Source organism: Hylobates moloch, unplaced genomic scaffold (assembly GCF_009828535.3).
Source record: "Hylobates moloch isolate HMO894 unplaced genomic scaffold, HMol_V3 SCAFFOLD_20, whole genome shotgun sequence".
NCBI lineage: Eukaryota > Metazoa > Chordata > Mammalia > Primates > Hylobatidae > Hylobates > Hylobates moloch.
Window position 1 is genome coordinate 51932453 of NW_026652295.1, and position 17160 is coordinate 51949612.

The window sequence follows — 17160 nt, forward strand, 5'->3', positions numbered from 1 at the left end:
TAGAGAAGTTTATTCATATCTATGTTCTCCGTGTTTATCAGAGAATATGATAGATCAATTAAGAAAGCTCAATGAATGCTAAATTGGATTAAAATGAAACTTAGGAGTCTAGGTCAAGAAGGATGTTATAGGTTAGTCATACCTTTCACACTTTTTGAGCATATCTCACAGAAGAACATAAATTTTACTTTGTGATCTAGTACACAAACACGTGCACAAGCATCAATACACACATACAGACACAGAGAGTTTATTATCTCAGTATTTGTAATAAACTCTACTATTTCCTATTATTTCTCCTACCTTCTATTTTATTTTCTTAAACTATCACCCTGCTCACCAAATTGAGTGCTCAATTAAATAACCTATGAATGTCTCTGACCTGATGTTTGAAAACTACTAACATAGGGCAACAAAAACATACTTACTGATGTCACAATTTTGCCCAATTTTCCCTGTTAGCCTTTTGAATTATACTACAATATCTCTTATATTCAGAGGTTCCCTTATTGAGATTGCGCTTTAAATTGTAGCTAAATTTCTAAAGATTTTATGAACTAACAGATCTTATACAAATTAAAAGCATTAACTTGTGAGGTATATATTATTAAAAATTAAGTTGTGTTTTCAACGATTCATAAGAGCCTATCACATTATAAATGATTTTGGTGATAAACATAGCAGGACAGGGTTTAAATTTGACATGAGTACTGAAAATATATTGACCTCAAGTGGTAGATAACTCAGAATAGGCAATGATTAAATTACTTGCATCTTTCTAACTATTTATCCACTATCATCTAGTAAAAAATTTTGTTTGTCTTCAAATTTCAATATTAAATTTTGAAGAAAAAGTTTTTTTCTAATTAAGGGCATAAAATATGTCTCTACGAGAATATGCACTTTTGTTACTTAATTTCACATCAACTGATTTTTTTTATTATTAATAACTGAGCACTTAACACAAATGAACTCATTTAATATATAATAGAATATTTCAATATCTAATTAATTAGTGCTGATGTCATTTTTAAAAATTATGACTATTTTGTCCTTCATTTTTCATACATACTTTTTTACCTTGTCAATTTCTTTTCAAATCTAAATTTTAAAGAAAATGTATTAACCTATTTAATGTATAAGTACATTTCTGTATATTTAAGCTTCTTTCTAAGATGCATTTAATGGCATTTAAAGGAAACTGCATATATTGGCCTTATTAACACTTAATCCCTTTGTGGGATTATGTTCTTCATATGAATCATTAAAATACTTGAAATGGACCTTATTTAGGAAGAGTATCTCATACCCTTGATTATAAAATAATCAATAATGCATCATTGTATAAAGAATATCTAGCCTGTGATAATTCTCGTATTGTGAGATTTGCTGCTACTGAATTTCAGAAATATAAAGGAACATGTATTTATAAAAGTGATGTCACATAACCTGTATATATTTTTCTATATTTTTCTCTTTCATTTGCAAGGCAGATGGACAGCACAGAATTACAGCCAATTTTGGGGAATGACTTTAGAAGATGGTTTTAAATTTCGCCTTGGCACCTTGCCACCTAGTCCCATGCTCCTGACCATGAATGAAATGACAGTAAGTGTTCCTTCTGATTCATGTATGTGCATGTATTTGTAAAAGTGTGTTTGTGTGTGCATTAAAAGCAATTATAAATCACTAAAATAATGAGTTTTGAGCTTTCAGTCATAATTTTGTCACATAAATAAAAAACCTTTTCCCTGAATGGTTGTTAAACCCCTCAAAAGTTTCATACGGGCTTTGCAAGTTTACTGTTACCAATTAGACATAGTCTCCTTTAGGAATGATTGAGTGGGCTGGCAAGATGGCCAAATAAGAACAGCTCTGGTTGGCAGCTCCCAGCGAGACCAATGTAGAAGGTGGGTGATTTCTGCATTACCAACTGAGGTGCCCAGTTCATCTCACTGGGACAGGTTAGACAGTGGGTGCAGCCCACGGAGAGTGAGCAGAAGCAGGGTAGGATGTCACCTCACTCAGGAAGAGCAAGGAGTCTGGGAACTCCCTCCCCTAGTCAACAGGGGCAGTCTGCCTTCTCAAGTGGGTTCCTGATCCCCCCATGCCTCTTGACTGGGAGACACCTCCCAGCAGGGTTCGACAGACACCTAATACAGGAGAGCTCTGGCTGGCATCTGGTGGGTGCTGCTCTGGGATGAAGCTTCCAGAGGAAGGAGCAGGCAGCAATCTTTGCTGTTCTGAAGCCCCCGCTGGTGATACCCAGGCAAGTAAGATCTGCAGTGGACCTCTAGCAAACTCCAGCAGACCTGCAGAAGAGGGGCCTGACTGGGTAGAAGCAAAACGAACAAACAGAAAGCAATAGCATCAACATCAAAAAAAGGACGCCCACGCAAAAACCCCATCCGAAGGTCACCAAAATCAAAGGCTAAAAGTAGGTAAATCCACAAAGATCAGGAAAAACCAGCACAAAAAAGCTGAAAATTCCAAAAACCAGAATGCCTCTTCTTCTCCAAAGGATCACAACTCCTTGCAAGCAAGTGAACAAAATTGGACGGAGAATGAATTTGACGAATTGGCAGAAGTAGGCTTCAGAAGGTGGATAATAACAAACTCCTCCAAGCTAAGGGAGCATGTTCTAACAATGTAAGGAAGCTAAGAACCTTGATAAAATGTTATGGGAACTACTAACCAGAATAACCAGTTAGAGAAGAACATAAATGACCTGATGGAGCTGAAAAAATACAACACAAGGACTTCATGAAGCATACACAAGTATCAATAGCCGATTCAATCAAGCAGAAGAAAGGATATCAGAGATTGAAGATCAACTTAATGAAATAAAGTATGAAGACAAGATTAGGGAAAAATGAACGAAAAGGAACAAACAAAGCCTCCAAGAAATATGGGACTATGTGAAAAGACCACACCTACCTTTGGTTGGTGTAGCTGAAAGTGATGGGGCGAATAGAACCAAGATGGAAAACACACTTCAGGATATTATCCAGGAAACCTTCCCCAACCTACCAAGACAGGCCAACATTCAAATTCAGGAAATACAGAGAACACCACAAAAATACTCCTCGAGAAGAGCAAGCCTGAGACACATAATCACTAGATTCACCAAGGTTAAAATGAAGGAAAAAATGTTAAGAACAGCCAGATAGAAAGATCAGATTACCCACAAAGGGAAGCCCATCTGACTAAGAGTGGATGTCTCTGCAAAAACCCTAAAAGCCAGAAGAGAGTGGGGGCCAATATTCAACATTCTTAAAGAAAAGAATTTTCAGCTCAGAATTTCATATCCAGACAAACTAACCTTCATAAATGAAGGAGAAATAAAATCCTTTACAGACAAGCAAATTCTCAGGGATTTAGTCACCACCAGGCTTGCCTTACAAGAGGTCCTGAAGAAAGCACTAAATATAGAAAGGAAAAACTGGTACCAGCCACTGCAAAAACATACCAAAATTTAAAGACCATTGATACTATGAAGAAACTGCATCAACTAATGGGCAAAATAACCAGCTAGCATAATAATGTCAGGATCAAATTCACACACAACAATATTGACTTTAAATGTAAATGTGCTAAATTCCCCCAATTAAAAGACACAGACTGGCAAATTGGATAAAGTGTCAAGACCCAGCAGTGTGCTGTATCCAGGAGACCCATCTCACATGCAAAGACACACATAGGCTCAAAATAAAGTGATGGAGGAAAATTTACCAAGTAAATGGAAAGAAAAAAAAGCACGGGTTGCAATCCTGATCTCTGATAAAGCAGAATTTAAACAAAGAAAGATCAAAAAAGACCAAGAAGGGCATTACATAATGGTAAGAGGATCAAGGCAACAAGAAGAACTAACGTGAATATGTATGCACCCAATACAGGAGCACCCAGATTCATAAAGCAAGTTCTTAAAGACCTACAAAGAGACTTAGACTGTCACATAATAATAGTTGAAGATTTTAACACCCCACTGTCAACATTAGACAAACCAACAAGACAGAAAATTAACAAGGAGATTCAGGACTTGAACTCAGTTCTGGACCAGGTGGACTTAATAGACATCTACAGAACTCTCCACCCCAAATCAACAGAATATACAATCTTCTCAGCACCACATAGCATTTATTCTAAAACTGAACACATAATTGGAAGTAAAATACTCCTCGGCATATGCAAAAGAATGGAAATCATAACAGTCTATCAGATTTGAACTCAGGAATAAGAAACTCACTCAAAACTGCACAACTACATGGAAACTGAACAACTAATTCCTGAATGACTACTGGGTAAATAACAAAATTCAGGCAGAAATAAATAAGTTCTTTGAAACAAATGAGAACAAAGACACAATGTACCAGAATCCCTGGGACACAGCTAAAGCAGTGTTTAGAGGGAAATTTATAGCATGTAATGCCCACTGGAGAAAATGAGAAAGATCTGAAACTGACACCCTAACATCACAATTAAAAGAACTAGAGAAGCAAGAGCAAACAAATTCAAAAGCTAGCAGAAGACAAGAAATAACTAAGATCAGAGCAGAACTGAAGGAGATAGAGACATGAAAAACCCTTCAAAACATCAATGAATACAGGAGCTGGTTTTTTGAAAAGACTAACAAAATAGATAGACCGCTAGCCAGATTAATAAAGAAGAAAAGAGAGAAGAACAAAACAGACACAATAAAGGGTAAAGGGGATAACACCACTGGTACCACAGAAATACAAACTAGCATCAGAGAATACTATAAACACCTCTATGCAAATAAACTAGAAAATCTAGAAGAAATGGATGAATTCCTGGACACATACACCCTCCCAAGACTAAACCAGGAAGAAGTTGAATCCCTGCAAAGACCAATAACAAGTTCTGAAATTGAGGCAGTAATTAATAGCCTACCAACCAAAAAAAGTCTAGGACCACACGAATTCATAGCCAAATTATTCCTGAGGTACAAAGAGGAGCTGGCACCATTTCTTCTGAAACTATTCTAAACAATAGAAAAAGAGTGACTCCTCCCTAACTCATTTTATGAGGCCAGCATCATCTTGATAGCAAAACCTGGCAGAGACATGACAAAAAACGAAAATTTCAGGCCAATATCCCTGATGAACATTGATGTGAAAATCCTTAATAAAATATTGGCAAACTGAATCCAGCAGCACATTAAAAAGCTTATCCACCATGATGAAGTCGGCTTCATCCCTGGGATGCAAGTCTGGTTCAACATATCCAAATCTATAAATGTAATCCATCACATAAACAGAACCAACGACAAAAACCACATGATTATCTCAATAGATGCAGAAAAGACCTTCAATAAAACTCAACACTCCTTTATGCTAAAAACACGCAATAAACTAGGCATTGATGGAACATATCTCAAAATAATAAGAACTATTTATGACAAACCCACAGCCAATATCATACTGAATGGGCAAAAGCTGGAAGTATTCCTTTTGAAAACCGGCCCAAGACAAGGATGCCCTCTCTCACCACTTTTATTCAACATGGTATTGGAAGTTCTGGTCAGGGCAATCAGGCAAGAGAACAAAATAGGCCGGGCGCGGTGGCTCACGCTTGTAATCCCAGCACTTTGGGAGGCCGAGGCGGGCGGATCACGAGGTCAGGAGATCGAGACCACGGTGAAACCCCGTCTCTACTAAAAATACAAAAAATTAGCCGGGCGTGGTGGCGGGCGCCTGTAGTCCCAGCTACTCGGAGAGGCTGAGGCAGGAGAATGGCGTGAACCCAGGAGGTGGAGCCTGCAGTGAGCCGAGATTGTGCCACTGCACTCCAGCCTGGGCGAACGACAAAGCCGTTACAAAAAAAAAAAAAAAAAAAAAAAAAAAAAAAAAAGGGAAAAACACAGTTATATACTTTTTATAATATTAAGCAATAATGACCATTTTCTCCATAAAATTCACGTTTAGCTCCCACACACATGAACGTAAGGCAAATGGCATCAGGCTTCTGGAATACAGGAAGGGCTGATGGTGCCGTAGAAGAGGGGAAGAGAGGCAGGGCCAGATGTTACGGTGGAGTCTGTGTTTGTATATGTTTCCTTCAGCTCATCGCAGAATTTTTTCATCCATGTAGGGAAAAGCCGAGGACAGAGTAGGAGAATAGTTGTTCTTGCTGTCACTGAAATAAGAATTTTAAAATTCAAAGAGCGTCAAACTTGTGTTTCTTTCTTCTTACTATTTCTGCCTCTATCAGAATGGAACCTCACACCCTTTGGTAAACTTTAGAAAATATACACCTGGCCTCACTCCTTATTCACCTGCACTTGTAGCAGAATGAATGTCTTATCTCTCAAATCAATTTTCAGGTGTCAATGTGATATTTCTGCACTGGTCACAGTCTGATGTACACCACTGTGGTAAAATTGAATATGACTTGAACAACACAGTGGGACCTAATTGATAACTGCAGGACAAATCTTCAAAAATAAATGTAAAAATTTATTATTTTCTTCTCTATGAATAAATATTTTAGGCTGTTAAAAAGTAGATTTCTAAAGTCATTTTGTGTGTTCATAGTACAGGCACGTACTCTCTGGCCTCTCCATGTCTGGGTCTGTCTTGACCTAAAGTATGTTCCATAAAACACTAGTTCGGCAAGAAGGAGTATCTTACGCCTGTAATCTCAGCACTTTGGGAGGCCGAGGTGGGCGGATCACAAGGTCAGGTGATCGAGACCATCCTAGCTAACACGGTGAAACCCCATCTCTACTAAAATATGAAGAAAAATTAGCCAGGTGTGGTGGCGCGCACCTGTAGTCCCAGCTACTAGGGAGGCTGAGGCAGGAGAATCGTTTGAACCCGGGAGGCAGAGCTTGCAAAAAAAAAAAAAAAAAAAAGACTAGTTCATTGATCTGCTTCACAATAAAAATGATATGAAGTAAATGAAATAAAATAAAATATTTTGCATTGGACCAAATCCTGAACATTTAACATCATGAACGTTATTATGATGTTTTTGAGCTCACATACATTAGCAATTTGTAAAAAAAATACTGCAGAGAAGACAAAAATCTAATTTTCAAAACCAGTGTTTCTCAGAACTATTTTATTAACTCCTTTTGTAATTACCTATTAAAATTCCTCAGAACTAGTGTTCTAAGGAACTCATTTAAGGAAATATCACAGTTCATCCATTTTCAGATGCGTTTTTTTTTTCACCCGTTAACACCTCTGAAATTGAGATGCTTTCTTACATTTGATGATGTCTTGGGTTCAATGAAATACAACATTGTCCTAGCAACTTTAATGGCAATTGTGTGTGCTGTTTTAGTTATGATTAGGCTCAGCTGAGAGTGACAAAAATTCAAAATGATAGTTGCTTAAATAAGATAGAAACTGATTTCTCACCAGTAAATCTGGAAGTGGGTAGCCCTGTGCTGGAATTGTACTCTGTGGTGTTGGATACCCACACTTCATTCTTCTTGTTGCTCCATTGCCCAGCACCTTTATTTCCAAGGTCATATAATGGTTCAACAGGACTGCTCTATGTCCCTCTGTAATGCCTACATTTCTGCCAGCAGAAAAATACAAAAGATGAAGACAAAGGAGTAAAAGTCGAGTGGCAGCTGTCTCTTAAGGAAAGATCTCAGAAGCTGCCAAATGATACTTCTCCTTACATTCCATAGGGTGGAACTTAGTGATACCAGCCTGGGTAGGCGGGTTGAGGGGGGTGCGTGGAGGGGCTGGGAAGTGAGCAATTACTGTACATATTGATCTTTTTAAGAAGTCATTAAAAGATTACTCTATTATAAAAAAAACTAGAGACTTATCAAAGGATACCTCTTTTAAAGGTAAGGCACAAAGACAAATATTGTTGAAGATGAGAAATTCATTTAGCCATTAGCAACTAGAAAATTAGCCCTTTCATCCCCAGTATCAAATAGTTCTGAAATTTCTTGGTATTCATGACCACTGACCTTAGATTGTAAAGGTCATAACAGAATTTCATTCTCTATTGCTTCATTTGGTTCTCAGGTCACTATAAGCATCCAAGTTTAAATGGGTGGGGGGAAATACAACTAAAAATATAGGGCCGATGCACACAGAGGATATTGTGTAGATACAGACTCAATTGTAAGAATGTCTAGAATTTATTCTGAGGTTCCTGAGAAAATTGATCCGTTTGTTTCAAGCTATGCTATAATTACATTTTCACCACTATTTTTTTTCTTTATTATTATTATTATACTTTAAGTTTTAGGGTACATGTGCACAATGTGCAGGTTTGTTACATATGTATCCATGTGCCATGTTGATTTTCTGCACCCATTAACTCATCATTTAGCATTAGGTATATCTCCTAATGCTGTCCTTTCCCCCTCCCCCCACCCCACAACAGTCCCCGGAGTGTGATGTTCCCCTTCCTGTGTCCATGTGTTCTCATTGTTCAATTCCCACCTATGAGTGAGAACATGCGGTGTTTGGTTTTTTGTCCTTGAGATAGTTTACTGAGAATGATGATTTCCAGTTTCATCCATGTCCCTACAAAGGACATGAACTCATCATTTTTTATGGCGGCATAGTATTCCATGGTGTATATGTGCCACATTTTCTTAATCCAGTCTATCATTGTTGGACATTTGGGTTGGTTCCAAGTCTTTGCTATTGTGAATAGTGCCGCAATAAACATACATGTGCGTGTGTCTTTATAGCAGCATGATTTATAGTCCTTTGGGTATATACCCAGTAATGGGACAGCTGGGTCAAATGGTATTTCTAGTTCTAGATCCCTGAGGAATCGCCACACTGACTTCCATAATGGTTGAACTAGTTTACAGTCCCACCAACAGTGTAAAAGTGTTCCTATTTCTCCACATCCTCTCTAGCACCTGTTGTTTCCTGACTTTTTAATGATGGCCATTCTAACTGGTGTGAGATGGTATCTCATTGTGGTTTTGATTTGCATTTCTCTGATGGCCAGTGATAATGAGCATTTTTTCATGTGTTTTTTGGCTGCACACGTCTTCTTTTGAGAAGTGTCTGTTCGTGTTTTTGCCCACTTTTTGATGGGGTTCTTTGTTTTTTTCTTGTCAATTTGTTTGAGTTCATTGTAGATTCTGGATATTAGCCCTTTGTCAGATGGGTAGGTTGCGAAAATTTTCTCCCATTTTGTAGGTTGCCTGTTCACTCTGATGGTAGTTTCTTTTGCTGTGCAGAAGCTCTTTAGTTTAATTAGATCCCATTTGTCAATTTTGACTTTTGTTGCCATTGCTTTTGATGTTTTAGACATGAAGTCCTTGCCCATGCCTATATCCTGAATGGTAATGCCTAGGTTTTCTTCTAGGGTTTTTATGGTTTTAGTTCTAAAATGTAAGTCTTTAATCCATCTTGAATTAATTTTTGTATAAGGTGTAAGGAAGGGATCCAGTTTCAGCTTTCTAATATGGCTAGCCAGTATCCCAGCACCATTTATTAAATAGGGAATCCTTTCCCCATTGCTTGTTTTTGTCAGGTTTGTCAAAGATCAGATAGTTGTAGATATGTGGCATTATTTCTGAGGGCTCTGTTCTGTTCCATTGATCTATGTCTCTGCTTTGGTACCAGTACCATGCTGTATGGGTTACTGTAGCCTTGTACTATAGTTTGAAGTCAGGTAGCGTGATGCCTCCAGCTTTGTTCTTTTGGCTTAGGATTGACTTGGCGATGCGGGCTCTTTTTTGGTTCCATATGAACTTTAAAGTAGTTTTTTCCAATTCTGTGAATAAAGTCATTGGTAGCTTGATGGGGATGGCGTTGAATCTGTAAATTACCTTGGACAGTACGGCCATTTTCACGATATTGATTCTTCCAACCCATGAGTGTGGAATGTTCTTCCATTTGTTTGTATCCTCTTTTATTTCATTGAGCAGTGGTTTGTAGTTCTCCTTGAAGAGGTCCTTCATGTCCCTTGTAAATTGGATTCCTAGGTATTTTATTCTCTTTGAAGCGATTGTGAATGGGAGTTCACTCATGATTTGGCTCTCTGTTTGTCTGTTATTGGTGTACAAGACTGCTTGTGATTTTTGTACAATGATTTTGTATCCTGAGACTTTGCTGAAGTTGCTTATCAGCTTGAGGAGATTTTGGGCTGAGACAATGGGGTTTTCTAGATATACAATCATGTCATCTGCAAACAGGGACAGTTTGATTTCCTCTTTTCCTAATTGAATACCCTTTATTTCCTTCTCTTGCCTGATTGCCCTGGCCAGAACTTCCAACACTATGTTGAATAGGAGTGGTAAGAGAGGGTATCTCTGTCTTGTGCCAGTTTTCAAAGGGAATGCTTCCAGTTTTTGCCCATTCAGTATGATATTGGCTGTGGGTTTGTCATAGATAGCTCTTATTATTTTGAGATACGTCCCATCAGTACCTAATTTATTGAGAGTTTTTAGCATGAAGGGTTGTTGAATTTTGTCAAAGGCCTTTTCTGCATCTATTGAGATAATCATGTGGTTTTTGTCTTTGGTTCTGTTTATATGCTGGATTACATTTATTGATTTGCATATGTTGAACCAGCCTTGCATCCCAGGGATGAAGCCCACTTGATCATGGTGGATAAGCTTTTTGATGTGCTGCTGGATTCGGTTTGCCAGTATTTTATTGAGGATTTTTGCATCAATGTTCATCAAGAATATTGGTCTGAAATTCTCTTTTTTGGTTGTGTCTCTGCCAGGCTTTGGTATCAGGATGATGCTGGCCTCATAAAATGAGTTAGGGAGGATTCCCTCTTTTTCTATTGATTGGAATAGTTTCAGAAGGAATGGTACCAGTTCCTCCTTGTAACTCTAGTAAAATTCGGCTGTGAATCCATCAGGTCCTGGACTCTTTTTGGTTGGTAAGCTATTGATTATTGCCACAATTTCAGAGCCTGTTATTGGCCTATTCAGAGATTCAACTTCTTCCTGGTTTAGTCTTGGGGGGGTGTATGTGTCGAGGAATTTATCCATTTCTTCTAGATTTTCTAGTTTGTTTGCATAGAGGTGTTTGTAGTATTCTCTGATGGTAGATTGTATTTCTGTGGGATCGGTGGTGATATACTCTTTATCATTTTTTATTGCGTCCATTTGATTCTTCTCTCTTTTCTTCTTTATTAGTCTTGCTAGCGGTCTATCAATTTTGTTGATCTTTTCAGAAAACCAGCTCCTGGATTCATTAATTTTTTGAAGGGTTTTTTGTGTCTCTATTTCCTTCAGTTCTGCTCTGATTTTAGTTATTTTTTGCCTTCTGCTGGCATTTGAATGTGTTTGCTCTTGCTTTTCTAGTTCTTTTAATTGTGATGTTAGGGTGTCAATTTTGGATCTTTCCTGCTTTCTCTTGTGGGCATTTAGTGCTATAAATTTCCCTCTACACACTGCTTTGAATGTGTCCCAGAGATTCTGATATGTTGTGTCTTTGTTCTCAGTGGTTTCAAAGAACATATTTATTTCTGCCTTCATTTCATTATGTACCCGGTAGTCATTCAAGAGTAGGTTGTTCTGTTTCCATGTAGTTGAGCAGTTTTGAGTGAGTTTCTTAATCCTGAGTTCTAGCTTGATTGCACTGTGGTCTGAAAGACAGTTTGTTATAATTTCTGTTCTTTTACATTTGCTGAGGAGAGCTTTACTTCCAACTATGTGGTCAATTTTGGAATAGGTGTGGTGTGGTGCTGAAAAAAAATGTATATTCTGTTGATTTGGGGTGGAGAGTTCTGTAGATGTCTATTAGGTCCACTTGGTGCAGAGCTGAGTTCAATTTCTGGGTATCCTTGTTAACTTTCTGTCTCGTTGATCTGTCTAATGTTGACAGTGGGGTGTTAAAATCTCCCATTATTGTTGTGTGGGAGTCTAAGTCTCTTTGTAGGTCACTCAGGACTTGCTTTATGAATCTGGGTGCTCCTGTGTTGGGTGCATATATATTTAGGATAGTTAGCTCTTCTTGTTGAATTGATCCCTTTACCATTATGTAATGGCCTTCTTTGTCTCTTTTGATCTTTGTTGGTTTAAAGTCTATTTTATCACAGACTAGGATTGCAACCCCTGTCTTTTTTTGTTTTCCATTTGCTTGATAGATCTTCCTCCATCCCTTTATTTTGAGTCTATGTGTGTCTCTGCACGTGAGATGGGTTTCCTGAATACAGCACACTGATGGGTCTTGACAGGATCAAATTCACACATAACAATATTAACTTTAAATGTAAATGGGCTAAATGCTCCCATTAAAAGACACAGACTGGCAAATTGGATAAGGAGTCAAGATCCACCACTCTTTTAGAGATTTTAATTTAATTAAATGCAAATGTTATGCAATTCACCAGTGTTTATTGTTGTATTTAATTCTCATATTTGCCCACAATATCTTTAATTTCTAATTTTTAAATGGAAATACTGAAGCAGGGACACTGTTCACATTGAACATCAAATTTGGCTAATACTGATTTGGAAATATAGTTAGATCCTGATTAAAATGTTTTTCAACATTACAATGAAAAGAATTAAGCATATCTATATGAAATCCTGTAAGTCTTTCTTAAAAATGAATTTCTGTCTACTTAAGCCAGTGTCATTTTGGAATTTCTGTCACTATCAGCTGATCATCTTGATCCTTTTGCTTTATTAAGTAAAAAAAAAAAATTAAAAACAAATGTATGATTCATTAAAGCCAAACTTCTATTACCAATTCCTAACAGCCATTATTCTGTGATGCTTACCTTTATTTATAAACTCTAAACAATTTACTTTACAGAGGAATACAGTAATTATGAAATAATGAAATATAAAATTTTCTGTGGTTTTATAATATCAGATTAACTGATATCATGAGGCAAATAAAAAATATGTGCCTGCTACTCCTCAAATCCTATGAGCTCATTTTTAGTAAAAGCAGTAATAAATAAATGGTAAAAATCTTGAAAATCCAAAAGATGATCTTCATAAATTGATCTGGCTTAGTGGATTTCTAAATAAGTTTTTAATAAAAATGTTATTTTGCCTGTTGTTTCAGTATTGCCTTGTCTTATTGAGACGTATTCACCATTTATATTTTTTCATTTTTAAAGAATAAATCATAAAAGCGACAAATGCATGCTGGTATTATAATTTAACTTAAAGTGCCTATGGAGGAAGACGTACTTTTACTTGATAGATATGTATTTCATTATTATTATTAAATATTTATTGAGTATCTCCCATATGCAAAGCACTCTGGTAGGCTTTCAAATGTGCAGGTCAATTTCTAAATAACCCAACCCTGCTGAATTGTGTTTAAAGTAATAGTTATATGTTTATTCTATCAGTAGAGTAGAAGGAACATATCCTAGCTTTGTCATTAAATTGAAATTTTAAAGTGATAAAATAACAATTGATGCTCCACCTATTTTTCTGAAAACATAAGGCAACTTAGTATTATACATGCTTAAAGGCACACTGACAAACCAATAATACAAAATTGAAGGGTATGAGTTTTAAGATATGTATATTTCTGCCCCAGCTAGGAAGGCACCTTTCAAAAGTGAGTCTGTATCTCTCAAATTATCTACCCAGAGCAATAAATGTATTCTGCCCCAACCCTAAGATTCTGCAATGCAGTCCATCTAATGTCATCAAAACCCCCAAATCACTTAGCTTTCTATGGTCCCATCCTTGAAGTTATCATGCAAGCACTTCACAATGATCTGCTTGATGTTTTTGGCACTTTCTTCCATCATCGAAATAGCAGTAATGGACCTCAGGATATAATAACTTTCTCATCAGGTGGTAATAGTTTTCTAAGTCAAAACTGAACTCCCCTATTAAAATACAAATTTATAAATTATTTTGCATGAAAACCTTTTCAAGCAGACGTGCAAATTCTCAACGTTCCTTGTTTTAGTCTTGGAAGCTATTATGTACTTATCAGAAGGAATTTTTTTTTTGCAAGATATCAACCAGATCAGTAATATGACTGGTTCAAACCATAATCATAAAACTTTTAAATTGGTAAAAATTTTTAACACTTTACTTCTGCTGCCAATTAGCCATATATTTCTGATAAAGCAGGGAAACAATAGAAATGCGGCAAGTTAAGAATTTTGAAGCCTGAGTGTAGTCCTAGGAGCATTTCTTGTTTAGCTGAGGCACTCAACATGTCTTTTAACTGTTAAAAGTTAGTTTTCTCATTCATAAAAAAGAGCTAATAATATTTGTCCCTGAGTACATCACATAGGAATGTTGAGAAGACAAAATAAAATAATGAGTATTAAAACATTAAAACACTTTCAAAACTTTAAAGAACGCTCAGAAATGATTGGTTTTGTGTGTGTGTGTGTGTGTGAACATATATACACAACTGATGAAAAATTAATAAACAAATCGTTATTTGGTTTAAGCCTGATTATTTTTGGAAGTGAAAGTCATCTCTTCAGAAAAGTTTGGGAAATAACAGGTTATTGTGTTCTAGATTTTCTTTGAATGAAATGAGCACAACAAGTTTCATACAATTTAATTGGCTTCTTGGAAAGATGGCAGCCAAAACAGACTTTGTCAGGGCTTTAACCTGGGCTCTTAAGACATCATAGTTTTGCACAATTGCTCTTACACACTTTCTGAAGTCTTTTTTTTTTTTTTTTTTGAGATGGAGTCTTGCACTGTTGCCCAGGCTGGAGTGCAATGGCACGAACTCGGCTCACTGCAACCTCCTTCAACCTCTGCCTCCCAGGTTCAAGTGATTCTCCCACCTGAGCCTCCTGAGTAGCTGTGATTACAGGTGCCTGCCACCACGCCCAGCTAATTTTTTGTATTTTTTGTAAAGACGGGTTTTCACCATGTTGGCCAGGCTGGTCTTGAACTCCCGACCTTGTGATTCACCCGTCTCGGCCTCCCAAAGTGCTGGGATCACAGGCATGAGCCACCGTGCCCAACCCTGAAGTCCTTTTTAGTCTTCAAGTATTTTATAAATATCAATCAATTCATCCCAGTTGTATTTCCTAATAGCTGGTATAAAATTGATGTGTTCCTTGGGGCTCTATACACATATAATACATAATTGTCATAAATGCACCCTTTCAAAATTAATTTCATCTCAGAATCACATACACTCTTTAAAATAGGAAAGACAGGGAAGTAAATGTTCTTTATGAGGACAAATTTGAGTAACACCATGTGGTCTTCCTGTGGATGAAGAAAACTCTGATTCAAGGTGATAGAAACATTGGCTGATATTATTGCACTGTGCAGTAACCCAGTAAAACCATTCTACGTATTTTTCTCATGACTTTGTATTAGGTTATGAGTCCCCATATTGAATTGTCATTTTTAACCATAGAGTGAAATATAAATCCCACATAGCTGTAGTTCATCTGGAAACTTGGATGTATAAAATAATTTAAAAAATAATTATAACTTTATAAAAGGGCATGACATTTTCCTATTGAGACATATTTGAGAAAATCTCATACACGTACCTCTTCTTCCTCTTTAGGCTTCTTTACCTGCAACAACTGATCTTCCAGAGTTTTTTGTTGCTTCTTATAAATGGCCTGGATGGACTCATGGCCCATTGGATCAAAAAAATTGTGCTGCATCCTGGGCATTTTCCACTGCAAGTAATAAAGCCATTTTAATTCCTTCCTTATAAACTACTACTTTTGGCTCCAGAGACTGAGAGAATAATTAAACGATTTTAACAATTAGAATATTTAAATATTAGCATATGATCAAATAAAATCTCGTTATGACTGAAGAAAGTAACCTGAAGATTATATAAAAAATCCATTTTTAGTCTAAAAGTTTTTATTTTTAGGGTGCAATTTTAAATAGAGAGTGAATCAAAAGAGTGACAAAATAAAGTTACTAAAATGTGTTTGTCTATTCAGAGTTAAGGCCAGATAATAAAAAAGGATCAAGGTTCTTCTTCATTCATATATTATTTATAATTCTAATATACATATAGACACACCCACATAATCCTCATATTCTTTACTCTTTATGCATTTTGCAAAAACAGTTATTAATCTAATTTGATGTAAAGTAAGACTTAAAACCTAAATAATAATGGATCAAATGGATTTTATTTCATTTTAAATAAATATAAGCAAATATATAGGTTCTGACTCAAAAGTAACGTGACTGATCTTTTAATAAGAATAGCTTCCAAATTAAGTCTACTGTTACTCAAAAAGTATAAGCAATGACTCTTTTGTAGTTACTTTCATATAAATTCACAAATCCAGTAAATTAGTTACAGGCCAACCCTCAAATTAGGTCTCCAAAATTATCCTCAAAGGAGTGTTGAATATATTTCAGCAATTAAATGAAACCTAACATGATGATGATTGGCTGTCATTCAATTATCTTCATAAAACCATGCTCTAGGGTTTGCAGGTAATTTCAACAGTGTTCAAAGACAGTTTAAAGCCATTGAAGGATTGTGAATAAGTACGTAGGCTCTTCGAGAAGCCAGCTCTGAAAGGCGGCATATCCTGGGACAGAGAAATGCTGACATCTTTGTCTAAATATCATTGCTCCATGGTATCAATCAGACAACTCCAGAAATGCCTTTGTTAGAATTATAATGGTAGCCAAGCTCACCCCAAGTGGCTACATTTGTTAATTCACTGCTGCCTACACCCCCTCTCTGGCTATCTTATACTGTCCTTGATGTGTCAGGGACCCACATGGAGACCTTTCTGAGCTAAAATTTGTTTGTCTATTGATAGATAAGACCAGGTAATAAAAAGAAGATTAAGGTTGTTTCAGATGGGTGGAGAGAGGTTTAATATAATAAACCACTTGCCATTTTATATTCATGTGGTTAACATGTTACACCTAGATCTATAAGAATTTTGCCTAAAATTTACATTATGCCAGTATTTCTGAAGATGTCTAAGGAAAAACATTTGTGGTGAAATACTAAAAGCAACTTGCCAGGGTGGAGGATATATGTTGGTGTTCCCAGGTCTCAACCCCACAGATGATAGCCTCTGCACTGCGCCAAGTCAGGATTGTTCCCCTACCTAATTCACGGAACACCAGAGAGAGGTTTCCTTTGGTAATTCCAAAGGACATAGTTTTGTATCCTGTGAATTCAGTATGATAAATTAGGGCAATTTTTTTGTGTCAAATAAAGAAAAAATAAACTAAAATGTCATAAAGATCTAAAAAATTATGTCGAGAAGTATTAGTTATAAAAA

The 17160-nt window shown here is 36.5% G+C and overlaps 1 protein-coding gene across 1 annotated transcript in view; it reads left to right on the forward strand.

The window, feature by feature from the left end:
* The window catches only part of TINAG (tubulointerstitial nephritis antigen), an 80719-nt gene that overhangs the window by 16955 nt on the left and 46604 nt on the right, over window positions 1-17160 (forward strand). The window contains exons 4-5 of the mRNA XM_032140398.2: window positions 1494-1608; window positions 15450-15573. Coding sequence (XP_031996289.1) covers window positions 1494-1608; window positions 15450-15573 — 239 coding nt within the window. The remainder of the gene's footprint in view (window positions 1-1493; window positions 1609-15449; window positions 15574-17160) is intronic.